This window comes from Pteropus medius, unplaced genomic scaffold (genome assembly GCF_902729225.1).
Source record: "Pteropus medius unplaced genomic scaffold, Ma_sr-lr_union100, whole genome shotgun sequence".
NCBI classification, from domain to species: Eukaryota; Metazoa; Chordata; class Mammalia; order Chiroptera; family Pteropodidae; genus Pteropus; species Pteropus medius.
In genome coordinates this window covers 6,788,698-6,802,404 of record NW_024349803.1, presented here as the reverse complement: position 1 = coordinate 6,802,404, position 13,707 = coordinate 6,788,698, and the positions used below count along the sequence as shown (strand labels likewise).

Genomic DNA, 13,707 nt, shown 5'->3' with positions numbered 1-13,707 from the left:
CTGCTGGGATGATGATGTGTTCCCTGTCCTGCTTTAGTACATGAGTCTGTCATCCTCTTGCCCCGAGGTGGCCCTTCACTGATGTGCATAGGACGGGGGAGACAGGGGTCTCACAGAATCCAGAGGAACCAGAGCTTTAAGAATCACTCAAAGGGCCGTGCACAGGACCGTATAACACTCCGGTTCTACAGGTGGGTCTCTTCCCTCACCTGCCTGGGGCTGCTGGGCCTCCCAAGTGCTCAAGGACAGTTAGTAAGAGAAGCAATTAATGCCACTGCTTTGCTTAGAAATACCTTTATTTTATAAAGCCATGGACTGTTCTGTAAAGTTTTTTTTTTTTTTTTAACCACACTTATAAAAAAGATGTTGACAATTCATAGGAGGGAAAAAAAAGCTGAAAATGTTTCTCATTAAGTCAGGGCTACACAAAGATTATATTTATAATATATATTTGTATATTTATAATTTAGAGACGAAAGGTAGGGAACGGCAAAGCGAGGGCTGCTATGGTTAGATCTCTGATACCTGATCGCTTCCCACAAATAGCGTTTCTTGGCAGAAGGGGTTAACAAGAACCATCCCAGTGTCTCTATAGTCGCCGTTGGCTGGGGAACGGGGCTCTGACAGCTGGTCCTGCAGGGAGAGAGACAAGGAGATAGTGTGAGTTAGGAGGCTTCACGGGCTGCCATTCTTAAAGCAACGTACCCACAAGGACATTTATTTCCAAAAAGAATTGCTTGGTAAACATTTTTCATCATCCTCACTGCCAATGCTGAGGTGCACAGCCCTCTTTGCTCTTCTTTCAGATTTTTACAGCAGCTTCCAAAAAAAGATTTCCTACTTCCTGACTCACTCTCACTTCAGAGATGCCAGAGATGGCCCTGTTCTCCTTGTCAACGTGCGAGAGGGCTCTCTTGCCATGTTTGACACACAGCGCAGGGCTCACTGCCCCAATGGGCAAAACTTGGTCCACCTGGGCCCCAGACTCTCCTTCCTGCCTCTCTCTCACAGATGTCTGGGAGACTACATTGCTTTTCCTCTCTGAACACATCCTACACTTGCTTACCTCTTTCCTCTCCTGCCACCCAGTTGTCAGAGCCTTCAAGGGCTAATTCCTCCCCTCCTGAACCCTCCGAGAGTCAGAATCCGTGCCCCATTTCTTGTAGTACTAGATATGCTGAGGTGAACGGAGCTGAGTCTCCGTATGACTGCACAATCGGTGGTAAGTGAAAAAGTCAGTCTATCTACACAGCCCCAGGAGAAGAAAAGCCTAGAGACAGGCATTCCACTGCTCAGGTCATCCGAATGGCTGTGGCCTCCACTACCAAGGACTGCAAGCTTTTGTGGGCCACTGAATGGCTGTACTCGGACTCAGGCCCAGGCAGTGATGTAGGGGGAAAAGTCATAGCTTGTTCCAATTCTAAACAACTGGAGTCTCAGAACCTGCAGGCAATTCCAGGGAGAAGGCTCAGCCACAGGCTCGGGTACAACCGGCTTAAGTTTGACTTGCTTAGATGTCTTCACTTAAAGAAGCCACAATGAATTCTCTGAAGTTTACTTTTAAGCAAAACATATATAACTTTTGATGAGTTCATATTGCATTATAGAGAATAAGGAGGGAAAGGAAGAAATGCCACTTGTTGGTAAAATGTCCTCTCTGAAGACAAGCGTTTCCTTCAATGTTTTCAATTAGTTGAGTGTCCATCTGAGGGGCAGACGTGGGCTAACTCTCTAGGTAAGGAAACGGGATGGCATGTCAGCTAGGGGACAGAAATTCTCCATCTTCCCTGGGCTTTTGGATTGAGCTGTAGAGGGGACTTTGGCTTGTCATTTTACTGTTCTTGCAAAGCAAGTATTCACCCAGGGTGAACCATGTGTGGACTTTCCACTGCATAAAAAAGAGAAAGTTATTTAAGAAACAACTAAAATAAGAAATAAAAAAAAAAGGAGGAGGAGGGGAAAGAAGAGGGAAAACGAAGAGCAAGCATGGAAAAGTTCCCAAGCACCTTTGGGGTCACAGTTTCGCCCGTGTGGCCCAGACTTGTGTTTTGCTGCTTTCATGGACCCAGAAAAGGAGCAAGGCACAAGACAAACCTGCTTAGGCAAAGCACTGGGCAGCCGCGGAAGCTGCCAGCCAAAAGGCAGGTGGTGAGTGCACGCCCGAGGCTGTGGAATACCGTGGAATGTTCCCTGGGACTGTATGAGCACTCTGCGGGTGGCCTGCAGTGCACGCATGTGCCCAGAGAGCCGGAACAACTGTAGCATTACTCTAAATAAAGCAGAGTGAGGGGAGCAGGCCTGCCGGGAGGAAAACTGATCAATCCACTCTGAAGCCAAAACTGAGCTTTGTGTTGCTGGTTTTCTTGTGACCGCCTGATCCTGAGCTCATGGCTGGTGGGGGTGGCCCCTTTACCTGAGCCTCTGGCTTGTGTCCCATGCTGGCCCTGGTGCTCTGGGCTAGAATGACTAACTGGCCCTTTCTACGGTGCACTCATAAACACTGTCGTTTGGCTTTGGTTTACATTTGTTGATCTGCAAAGAGAATATGAGAAATTTAGAGTTCAGGGGTTCATGGCCCACACTCAAAGTGGGGGCCGCCCCTTGGCCAGGTTACCCATTTTTCACTCACTGTAACGATTCTCAGGTACACTTTTGCTATGCAAAATGTGCACTGACTGTACTAAAGGCCAAGGCCTTCACGAAGCCCATCTCTCTGCTTGTCCTTCAGTTAAAACTTTTATTGAGCATTCACTATATGTTGGGCTTTGGCCTGGGTGGTGAGTAAATTGTGAGTAAAACTTTGGGTTCATTGGTGTGACAAACATTTACTGAGTACCTATCAAGAGCCGGGCACTGTTCTAGGTGCTAGAACAGAGCAGGGAGAAGAAAAATCAGGCTCTTGCTCTCAGGCAGCTTAAATCTAGCAGGGGGAACAGATGACAAACCAGTCAACAGAGAGGGGACGATGCGGTGTCAGGTGGTGAGAAGTGCTCTGAAGAAAAATAAAGCAGGGAAGGGAATAGAGCACCACGGGGTTGAGGGCGGGCTTCTAATTTGTATAGAGCAGTCAGGGAAGGCCTCCCCGAGGATAGGTGACATTGGAACAGAGACCTGAAGGACGTGAGGGCTGGAGGCAGCCAGGAGCAGAACATTTCAGATAGTCACAAAAGCAAAGCTCTAGGGTGGGGATATGCTCACTGTGTTGGGGAACAAAAAGGTGGGTGTGGCTTCAGTATCTGATCAAAGGGAGGTCTGGCAGGAAGCGGGCAGGCAGGTGGGCGGAGGCCAGCCCTTGAAGGGTCTGATAGGAGGAATGTGGATTTTGTTCAAAGTGTGAAGAGGAGCCATTTGAGGATTGGGAGCCATGGCTGACATGAAGTCCTGTCTTTAGAAGACCATCTGGCTGTGTGGAGGACAGACTGTAGGACACAAGACAGTAGCGGGGAATCCGCTTCAGAATAATCCATGATTGAGGGGTGACGGGAGCTCAGATGAGGTGGGCAGCAGTGCAGGTGGTGAGAAGTGCTCCTGCGTAGGAAGAACCAGTGGGATCTGCTGACAGACCGGAAGTGGGGTGTGCGAGGGGAAAAGGCAGCCGGCAGCACCATCGACATAATGAGAAATATCAGGTGAGCTCCTGGGTGTTTGGGTGGGGAGAGGGGAAGCAAGCGTTCGGTCCTGGGCATGTTGACTTGGAGATGCCCATGAGATGTGTGCATAGTAGCTGGGTGTATGAGTCTGGAGTTCAGGGGGGAGGTCAAAGCCAGAAATAGAACTGGTAGTCAACAGTGCGGAGATGGTATTTAAGGTCATGGAACAAAGCAGAAAGAGAAGCAGTGGGAAGAGTGAGCCTGGGCACTCCAGTGATTAGAGGCTGGGAAAGAGCAGGGAACCAATGATGGAGGCTGGGAGGGAGCTGCTGGGAGTTGGGGAGAACCAGGGCAGGACAGAGTCCCAGATGCCAGAGAAGAAATATTCTGAAGAGGGAATGATCGACTGCTGATGCTGGTGGCAGAGCAGGTAAGGGGAGTGCTCAGAACTGACTCTTGGGTTTAGCTGTGTAGAGGCAACTAGTTATTTCAGTGGGGATGAGACATATTGAACTCATATCAGACCAAAAGCTACAGAATTACAACTCTGGTAAGTGCCATGATGGAAAAGCATAAGGAGCTGAGACTGTACAACAGGAGAGCCGAACCCAGCTTGGCAAGTCAGGGGAGGCCTCTCTGAGGAAGCGATGGTTAGACGGGGCCTGAATGATGAGTAGGAGACAAGTGAAGGGGGTGCTAGGGAGGGACAGAAGACATCCAGGAGAGGGAACGGCTTATGCACAGCTGTGGAGTGGGATGTAACTTGGTGCTGTAAAGGGTAAGAAGAAATCCAGTGTGTCAAGAGCTTAGCCAATGAGAGGGAGAGGGGCATGAAATAAGGCCAGAAATTTGGGCTGGGGCCAGGGCCAGTTCCACCTTGTAGGTCCTGTAAAAGACTTGAGAGCACTAGGAAGCCACTGAAGGATTCTGAGCATGAGAGCGATGTGGTCACATTCATGCTTATGAAAGCTCGCCCCGGCTGCTGTGGCGGGAGACCTGCACGGGAAGAACCACTTGGCTGTCACTGCCTTTACTCAGATGTCCGCCATCTTTCTCCATGGACATCTCGACTGCATCCAAGTCGATCTACTTGTGTCTAGTCTGTATTTCTGTCTGTCCTCCATTGATTCATCCATCCAATGAACCATCCATCCTTTCCTTCCTTTCCATTCATTGATCATGTATAGAATGCCATCACCAGGCCATCTGCACAATCTTTCTAAAACTAGGTCACACGCAAAGCTCGAAACTTTTAATGACCTGCTGCTGCCCAAGACTAAAGTCCTTTCAACCCCATTCAAGAGCATACCTAATCCATCTGCCTTTCCTGCTGCACCCTGGCCTCTGCCCACCTTCCGCATGAAAGCAGAAAGATCATAGACTCTGAAGACAAAGAGACTGGGGTTCAAAGCCCAGCTCTCTCACTGGCCAGCCAGGTGTTTTGGCCAAACACTTCCTTCAATACCACGCCCAGCACATATCCCCATCTTTACTGAGGCTACTTCCTTTGCTGAAATACCATCAAAATCCACTCCTCCCTCCTACCACCTCTACTATGAAGACTTTCCTCACCTGGGTTTCCACAGCTCTCTGTGAACTCTTCTTACATCTCCCCTAGTTTGCTTTGTTTTTGAATGATGCTTGGGGTTCATATCTCAACCACATCTTGGAATCTGGGTCCCTTGAGAGCAAGCTCTCATGTTCATAATCCCTAGGGAGCATCTGCCGCAAAATGGGTCCTCAATGAATATTTGTTGACTCGTTCCCAGAATCCAAAAGTCTCAAGAACAGTGCTTCTAAAACTTGAACATGTGCATAAAGCACCTGGGGATTCTTGCTAAAATAGATATCTTGATTCAGTAGGGCGGGGTGGGGCTGCAGCCTCCTGGCGGCTGCTGCTGCTGGTCCCTGCAGCATCCTTTGAGGAGCAAGATGCTCAGAAATAAGCAGATGCTCCATAGTTGTCTTTGTAGCTGCTGCCTTTCCAGGCAGTGGGGTCAGCACTTGCAGAGGGTACCCATGGTTTTAGGCTCATTACCTCGGAGGTTTCGAGGGACTGGATCTCCCTGGGTAACTCCACAGCATGCTTGTTGAAGTAGTCCATGGTGATGGCGTTGTTCCAGTAGCTCAGGTTGTTCTCCGGGTTGGCCGTCTTCTTCTTCCTCCTCAGGCAGCACACTGTCAGCAAGACAGCTGTGGAGAGAGTTCAAGTTAGAGAAGGGAAGGGAGGTGACAAGCACAGAGCCAGCATTGCCGAATGAATGACAGATGCCAGTCTCCAGGTGGGGTTGTGATAGTCATACATTCAGCCACTTATCCCATTCATTAATTCATCTGTTCATTTGTTCGACAAATATCTACATATGTTGAGTGTCTATTTTGTGCCAGATGCTAGGGAGATAGGAAATGGGGAAAAAAAAAAGACAAGGCTGCCCTGCTTTCATAAGCTTCCCTCCTAGTGTGCATGTGGAGGGATGCAGAAGGGGTCAGGCAATATGTAAGTAATAAACAAAATGAATAAATAAGGTAAATTCAGATGGTGATAACTGTTCAAAGAAAATGAAACAGGGCGAAGTGAGAGAGACAATGGAGCGGGGTTGGGGGAGAGGGTGCTTTAGAGTCATCATGAAAGGCTCCCCTGAGGAGGTGACAGAACATGGAGAAGGAGCCAGCCATGTGCCGAACGGGGGCAGTGTGTTCCAGGGAGCGAGAACAGCGCGTGCAAAGGGCCCGAGGTGGGCATAAGCTTGGTGTACGTGAGACAAGAACAGCATCGCTGGAGCGAAGTGAGTGTGGCAGAGTGAGGTAGGAGACGAGGCCAGAGCAGCATCTAGAGGCTGTATCCATTGGGCTTAGGGGCAAGAGACTGGGATGTAATTTCAGTAATCTGTAGTTATCTGTGCAGGCCGGAGTGCCACTCCCTGAGTCCGTTCCAAGAAAAGGCCTTGCTCCCTCGGTGGGAAGGCTGCCCAGAGCCTGGCTGCTGTGAATGGCATGTGTGCTCTGAGCTGCACTGCTGGATTGATGAGCAGGAGGGTGGCAGAAGAGGGGCAGTCCTAAATAAGCGCTTGATTCTCATAGAGGGCCTTGATGGCAGAGGCCCACAGAGCAGAATCACTGGGCAGAGGTCTTGGCATCACCATCGTCATCATCATCAATCCCCCCCACCCCATAGTTATATAGTGCTTATGTGCCAGGCAGGGTTCCAAGACTTTATAAGTATTAATCCATTTGGTCCTCCACTTATCTCCATGAGATCAGTACTATTAGGTTTCCATATTAGACTATTAGGAAAACTGAGACTCGGAGAAGTGACTCACCCAAGAGCAAACCCAGACATCTGGACTCCAAAGTCTGTGCTCTTAACCATCCATGATTCTGCCTCACACAGATATGCCAAACACTGATGCAGCAGCCTGTACTGCACAGCTGGGCCTGATCAAGGCTCTACACAGCTTGATAGGTGACCCTGGGGTCACCGATCTCTGAGACTCCTGGGGTCCCAGGGAGGAAGGAGTAGGTTTGGATGTTGATGATGAACTGGTGTGGACGCAGTGGCTTGGGCATGTTGACAGGGAAGGCATCTGAGGTCAGAGAGGTGGGACGGACTGTCCAGGCTCACACAGTGGAACAGATGATGCAATGACAAGAGTGACAAGAGCCCTCCTGGGGAGAAGCCAGTAAATGAAGACTGGGCATCTCCCGTCTGGGCTCACCATCACCAGAGCCGGTAGGGTGGGTGAAACTCCAGGCAGGGCTGCACCCAACACCCTGGAGGGGTCAAACATCTGTGCTGAGGAGGGGGACCCAGGTTGAGCTGTCCACAGAGGCTGGCACCATGATGACAGTGGCCACCAGGGGAAGCGGAGGGCCAGCTTTGTCTACAGCAGCTCCAAGGGTCTGGCTAGCACCACGGGGAACTCTGCATGCAAAGGTGTGGTGAGCTAGATGCAAAAGTTGGCACACACACAGAGACCTCAGGACCTACACCCCAGACCTCTGTGGGAGGAATTCCTCTGATGGAGAAATTCTATAGCTCTCTTCCTGGCTGCCGGCCCTGCCGGCATCTCAACCTGAGAAGGCCTACAGATGAGGTCAAGAGATATGGCAAGTTTCCACTTCGTCTGATCTGCTTTGATCAAAAACACCTCTAATTTGCTCACCACTCTTCCAAGTGCCCTTAAAAAATGTTTTAAAAATATAAAAGAAATATATGAATGTTTGAGCTAAAAGGAATCTTAGATTGGCTGGTACGGACTTGTTCAAATTGTGTGGGTCTCCCCCTTCTTCCCTTCCTTCTTTCCTTCCTTCCAAAGAGCCCTTTCTTCAGCTGGTTGAAGGAGGAACGGGGGATGGGGGTGAGTGACATGCAGAGCTCAGCCTGATTTAGGACACCTCCTTATTCCCCAGAAGAGAAGACTGTGATCCAAAGGATCTAGCTGACTCGCCACAGGTCACAGGGCTGTGAGTGGCAGGGCTGGGGCAAGACCTCAGGTCCTGTCTCCCTATTTCTGGTGTCTGTATTCTTCACTGTCACTACCTTCCCGCCATGCTCCTGGAACTGGAATGGTGAAATAGCCCGGGAGAATTCAAGCTGGTGAAACAGCAGCCACAATGAGGGGGTCAGGCCGCAGTGACACTGCACCAGGGCTGGCACAGGTCGTGGAATCTAGGTCCCCTCATCCTCCTCCCCTCCCCCCAAGTCCAGTGCTTCCTCTAAACCCACTCTGCCCTGGTTCCAGAGCCCGGGCCTGCTTTGGATCCCGAGAGAAGGGCTGGCACTGCTGCGGATGGCCTCGGGGCTGAAGCAGAGGGTTCTGTTCTTAGCTCCCCGCACTCCCTCCCCGCCATGTTAGTGCTCTGGGCCTGACTGTTATTTCTCTCAGGAGTTCCCATTGCCTCTCAAGTGCCATGTCACTGATATTCTAGAAGCTGGCCTGGCTACAGAAAGAGAGCATGGGCTTGGCGTCCGAAAGACTTGGGTTCGGGTCTGGCTCTGCCGTGTATTACACTAGGTAAGTCACTTCATCAGGCTGATTACTACAGACTTCGCAGAGTTGTAATCAGAGTTAAAGACATAATGAATGCAATTACCTAGTGCACTACCTGACACACAATAGGTGCTTAATTAATGAGCGTTTTCTTCTTGTTCTCCCAGCATCCTCCATAAGAGGTCTAGAAAGAAAAATTGGGCTGCATGATTGTTCGATGGCTCAAGGCCAAGGCTTCTCCATTGTGGTTTACGATTTTCATTATTTCCGTGGTCTGACCTTTAATCCAAGAAAGGACAGTACAATTTGGACTTATGGAATCTCTAACATGTTCCCAGACCTGACCTAGGTGCTTTACAGCCTGATTCAATCCACTAAGTGTCTGAGGAAGGGAATGTTATGCTTCCCGGTTACAGAAGAGGCACCTGAAGCTCATGGAAGTTTGCAAAATTGATCCTGCTCACCCAGCTAATTACTGGAACTTAAACCCAGATCTTTGTGACCTTCAGGCTGATGCTTGCTGTCCCATATTGTCCTGACCACTGGAGGGAAAGTACCTTAGGCATATGGAAGCACTTTAAAAACTACACAGCTCTGTGCAAACACAAGGCATTGGCCACCCCTTTCCATTTTAGTCAAAAGCTTCAACAGCTGTTTCTCTAAAGGCAACAGCTGTCAAGGCTCTAGGTTTTAAAATTGGAGAATTAAGCAAGTTCTCTTGGCTTCCTAGGCATGTCAATGGGGAAATGTCCACGGCTTGTCGGATGTATGACAGGAAGGAGGAAGGTCATTGCTTTTAAGATGGAGCGCTGGGTACTGTGTTGACATTTCTGGGAGGGAGATGATTCCAGGGATGGGACTGTGTGACAGGAAATGGAAATAAACTCCTACAGGTTCTCTGAGGATTCAACATTTTCAAACCTTCTAAAAGTGCTCTCTTCATAACCTGTTGGAGAATACACAGCAAATCCTAACAACGATAAATGAATAGCCATCGCTATATGGCTCCTGCCATTTATTGACTAACTTCTCCATGGCAGATACTGTGACAGGACCTTATAGGCATCATCTCTGATTTTCACAACAGGTCTCTGGGGTGGGTGCTGCAGCCATGAAAATCCCCTGCTCAGATCTCCTGTGCAGTGAGCACAGCTCGGGGACAGCCCCAGTTGCCGCCCCCTGGGTCCACCGTCACGTATGTGCTGACGGCACGCTTCCCAGCCTGCTCCCGGCCATGACTGATGGTAGCAGAGGTACTGGTACCAGCCCATTCCTGCAGGACAGGGGACTGAGGGCTCTCTCATGCACTGAGGACTCCCACTGGCCTGTCAGAAACTTCCTTAAAACTGCGCCACAGTCCAACACTCTTCCTACTCACTCCTCCTCGTCCCTCTCCCTTCACAGGTCAGACCTGCACTGCAGTCTGAAGCTCTCCCTGCCTGATCCAGTCCCTTCCTTTATATATCACAGGTGTTTCCCCAATAAATCTCTTGCAGGCCTAACCCCATCTTGGTGTCTGCCTCCTGAAGACCTCGAACTAACACGATGGAAACTCATCCTATTTTTACAGGTGAGATCTTGGAACGATGATTAAACTGCTTGTCCAAGTCCAACAGACTGAGTGGGAGAGCTGAAATGGCGTCCGGGTATGTCTAGTCCTCAAGCCAAGTTTTCCTATCACATCAGGCCTCCTCTCCAGCCATTCATGCAGGTTTAAAGTTAGGCAATGTTAGGACAGGGAGCTCTGACATGTTTTAGTGTGGCCATTTCATTTGGTACATGAAAAACCTGAGACCTTACAAGGAAGGTTGGGTCCAGCAGCGCCACCTAAGGGGCGAGCCAGGCTGTGCACAATCATTTTCCTCCTCGGAGGCTGAGGGAGGAGGCCCAGGAGAGGCGTCAGGGTATGGAAGGAGGCCAGGCTGGACACGAGGCCATAGACCAGGGGGAACCAGGTCTGGGGGCTTACTGTCTGGCTTCCCATCCTAGCTGGTGGGAGTAAGCCTGAAGAAGTCCAAAGAAATCCCCACCAGGGGGCGCTGGTTGGGAAACACTGAGATGCTGTGAGAGCGCGGGCATGACTCTGGTCCAGCCGAGGTGACAGCCCCTGGACCAACCCTGCCTTGCCCTGAGGCTTCTCCCCCTCTTCCTCCTTCAACTGGTTCATAAGCCTCGGAGGAACCTAGTCACACTTCCTTCTCGTTCCAATCTCTTCTTTTCACTGGAAAGAGTAATTCTGACCCAGGTTTTCTTATATAATAATTACAAAGTCATTTGGGGCCTATGAGTAAACGGTATGTACATATATTCAGATTTGACTATTATTTAAAGAAAAACTAATATAGCCAAGAACCGTGTTGGGCACAAGGACATGGTATCTCTGAATACGGCACTGACATTCCTATGACATTCATTGTACGTCTAGAAGGAAGCCGGACTGCTCTGGGGCAGGGTGCACATGGCCCCTCACACATCCGAGGTCAGCGAGAGGTGCTCCTCTGCTCTGGCCGGGCTCGACTGGATTGATGATGAAAGACATCTGCAGCCGGCCTTGCTTCTTGTTCTCGCCCTCCATAAAGCCCTCATCTTTTCCCAGGGAGGCTGGGTGAAGACATTCTCAAGAATGGATGTGGCATATGCAGAACAGGCCAGGGAGCCTGGAAGAGACACAAAACTGACCTCGTGATGAGAACCCAGGGCTCCGACAGTGGTGAGCAAGGATCTCAGTGCCGGGCCCTGAGGCTTCTAGCAGGAGGTTCTGGGCTCTGTCCTGATGGTGGCAGCAGAGACCAGCTCAGACCAGCTTCCCTGCCCCAGCCCAACGTGGCCTGGATCCGATCAATTTCGGTTCCCAGCACATAGTAAACCCTGTGCGGCTGTCCCTGGCAAGGCTCAGGAGACAAAGCATTTCTTGGTCTGTCACAGATGCCCTCAGCCATTGGGGGGGAGGCGGCTTGCGAGCTGGAAGGGCAGGTGGAACTGATACGGGCAGGCTTCATATCTGCTATGCCCACCCCCCCGCTTCTTCCAGAGCAGGGGATCACCCACCTGCCCGGCGGTCCCTGCCATTTGAAGTCTGGCTTCCGGTGGAAGGAGGGAAGCAGGGCCAGGGCCACGGCTGGTCTGAAAAGCCAGATGCGTGGAGATCTATGCATGCGCTTTGCTACCAGCCAGATGCCCGAACTACCTGGCAAACTGGCAAAGAAGGAAAAACCTTCTTTGAGAGCTGTGGAGGGAGCTTTAGGATAAATGTCAGTGCTGGGAAGGTCCGAGACGGGGCCCTTAGACCTGAAAGAGGTCTGTTTGCCTGATGACCAGAGTGGGATTGGGCTATGAAGACAGTCTGATAGAAGGACATTCTATCTTAATGTCCTTCTCATCTGGGACTTCGCAGGGTTAATGACGGTCCCACAGGAGTTGGGGCAGGGGGCTGCATGTGGAGGAGGCCAGGGCGGAACCTGTGTGAGGCCTTAGGAGAGCCCGCCTCACGTGCTTCTTGGCTGTTAGTTTTTCTCTGTGGATGCTGGAGATGCAGATAGATGCCAAAGGAAGTGGGGTCTGTGGTTCCAAGGGGCTAGGAGTCTGCTCTGAACAAAGCTTTCCTGTCATCCTTTACAAAGTAATATGTTCTATCCCTAGCACCTGTGGTCTGCTGTCAGTGCCAGAAGCGTTTTTGAGGTGCAGTTCCAGACCATGTCCTTACTTCTATCTTGGCTGACATCATTATAAATGGCTTAGGCAGCCCATGGGTTTTCTGCCTTTGCAGTAAGGTCTGATTTAATCTCAAACTCATATACGTAGCAAAAGGGCTGGAGAAGTCTTTTTAGAGCTGCAAAACCCAGGTGGGGGTGGCCTGTGGCTGCAAAGGCTAGATCTACTCTATGGGGTCCAGCCCAGGCAGAGGAAGCCCAGCGGGGGAGAGGGCTCTGGGAGCGGGGGGAAGGGGGGGGAGCCACATCACACACCTCTGACTCCCCAGTGCTTGGCACAGTGCCTGGCACACAGTGGGCACTCGGGAAATACTGTGTTGACTCAGACACATTCTACCACCAGATCTGGGCTGACTCATGTGTGATTGGGGCCCTGGGCATGTTACTTCATCTGGTGACTTAATCTCCATGTGTAAGGTGTGTTCCTTGCTCAATGTGTTTACTTGTTTCTGTCATTATTTTATTCCTCTGGCTAGTCTGTTTTAAAGACGGAATGATTAAAAATGATGAGAACTCTGTAATCTAGAGCCTAGAGACACGTAAAGAATGGAAAATTAGAAAGCTGTTTCTAATGTGGTTACTTTTCTAATATGATCATAATTAATAATTCATAGTACAATGTTTTCTCATCATTCTTTTGTTTTGGAAGGGAGCAATCACAGTTTTAAGAATACATGTGTATTTCAGGGAGAGAAAGCTGCTTAATGAAACAATGAAATGTGCAATCTACAAACATTTTCACTTTTCTTGAATTGGATCCTTGAGCAAAAGTAGGCTGTGCCCATCCCCGCCACCCCGACATGGAAAGCTGGCTTTGCTTATCAACCAAGAGAGACAAAAAGCTAGAAAAGGTGGCTCCTGGAAAGAACCCAGAATCTAGATTAAAAAGGTCTTGTTGGAGTACGATGCCAAGCAGAAGTCATTTTAAAGGCATACGCCTTCTGCACTAATGTCCAAACAACCCATGGCCCAAGCACAGGCTGGGAGACCTGGCTTAACAGCCTCCTCTGTGGAAAGTTCCTGGGACTTTGTTCCTCTAGAGACCTGGGTGAGCGCGTGGTGTGACATGACAGTACGAGGATAGAGCTAATGCCAGCGCGGGTTGCCTGAACGGGACCAAAGTATCCAAACAAAGGAACCATCATCCGTTTTCCTCCGCATGGCTGGGCGTGTGGAATGCTGTGCTCTCCCTTCTGGGGGAGCAGGGATAAGTGGGAGGCCATCTGGAGGGGCAGACGGGATGGGGTGGGGGAGAGGGAGGCGGGGCCAGGGCACTGCAGTCCTGCGGAGACCTGAAGCAGGATCGTGCCTCTTGGACACCTGGAAACCGAGCAGACTGGCTTCGAGAGCCTTCCCAAACATTTCAGGAGCTGATCGACTGGTTTTGTGTGGTTTCAGAGGATGTGGTTTAGGACC

At 50.3% G+C, this 13,707-nt stretch overlaps 1 protein-coding gene across 11 annotated transcripts in view; it reads right to left on the bottom strand.

The window, feature by feature from the left end:
- Positions 1–278: 278 nt before the first annotated feature.
- The window catches only part of TMEM108 (transmembrane protein 108), a 482,840-nt gene continuing 469,411 nt past the window's right edge, over positions 279–13,707 (bottom strand). For 9 of the 11 annotated variants that reach the window (XM_039837153.1, XM_039837152.1, XM_039837148.1 and 6 more), the window contains 2 exons: positions 5,629–5,783; positions 329–633 (listed from right to left, as the gene is read on the bottom strand). In XM_039837153.1, coding sequence (XP_039693087.1) covers positions 511–633; positions 5,629–5,783 — 278 coding nt within the window. In that variant the 3' untranslated portion in view covers positions 329–510. Of the gene's footprint in view, positions 634–5,628; positions 5,784–13,707 lie in introns of all 11 variants that reach the window. The other 2 variants (XM_039837157.1, XM_039837158.1) reach the window with 1 other exon arrangement.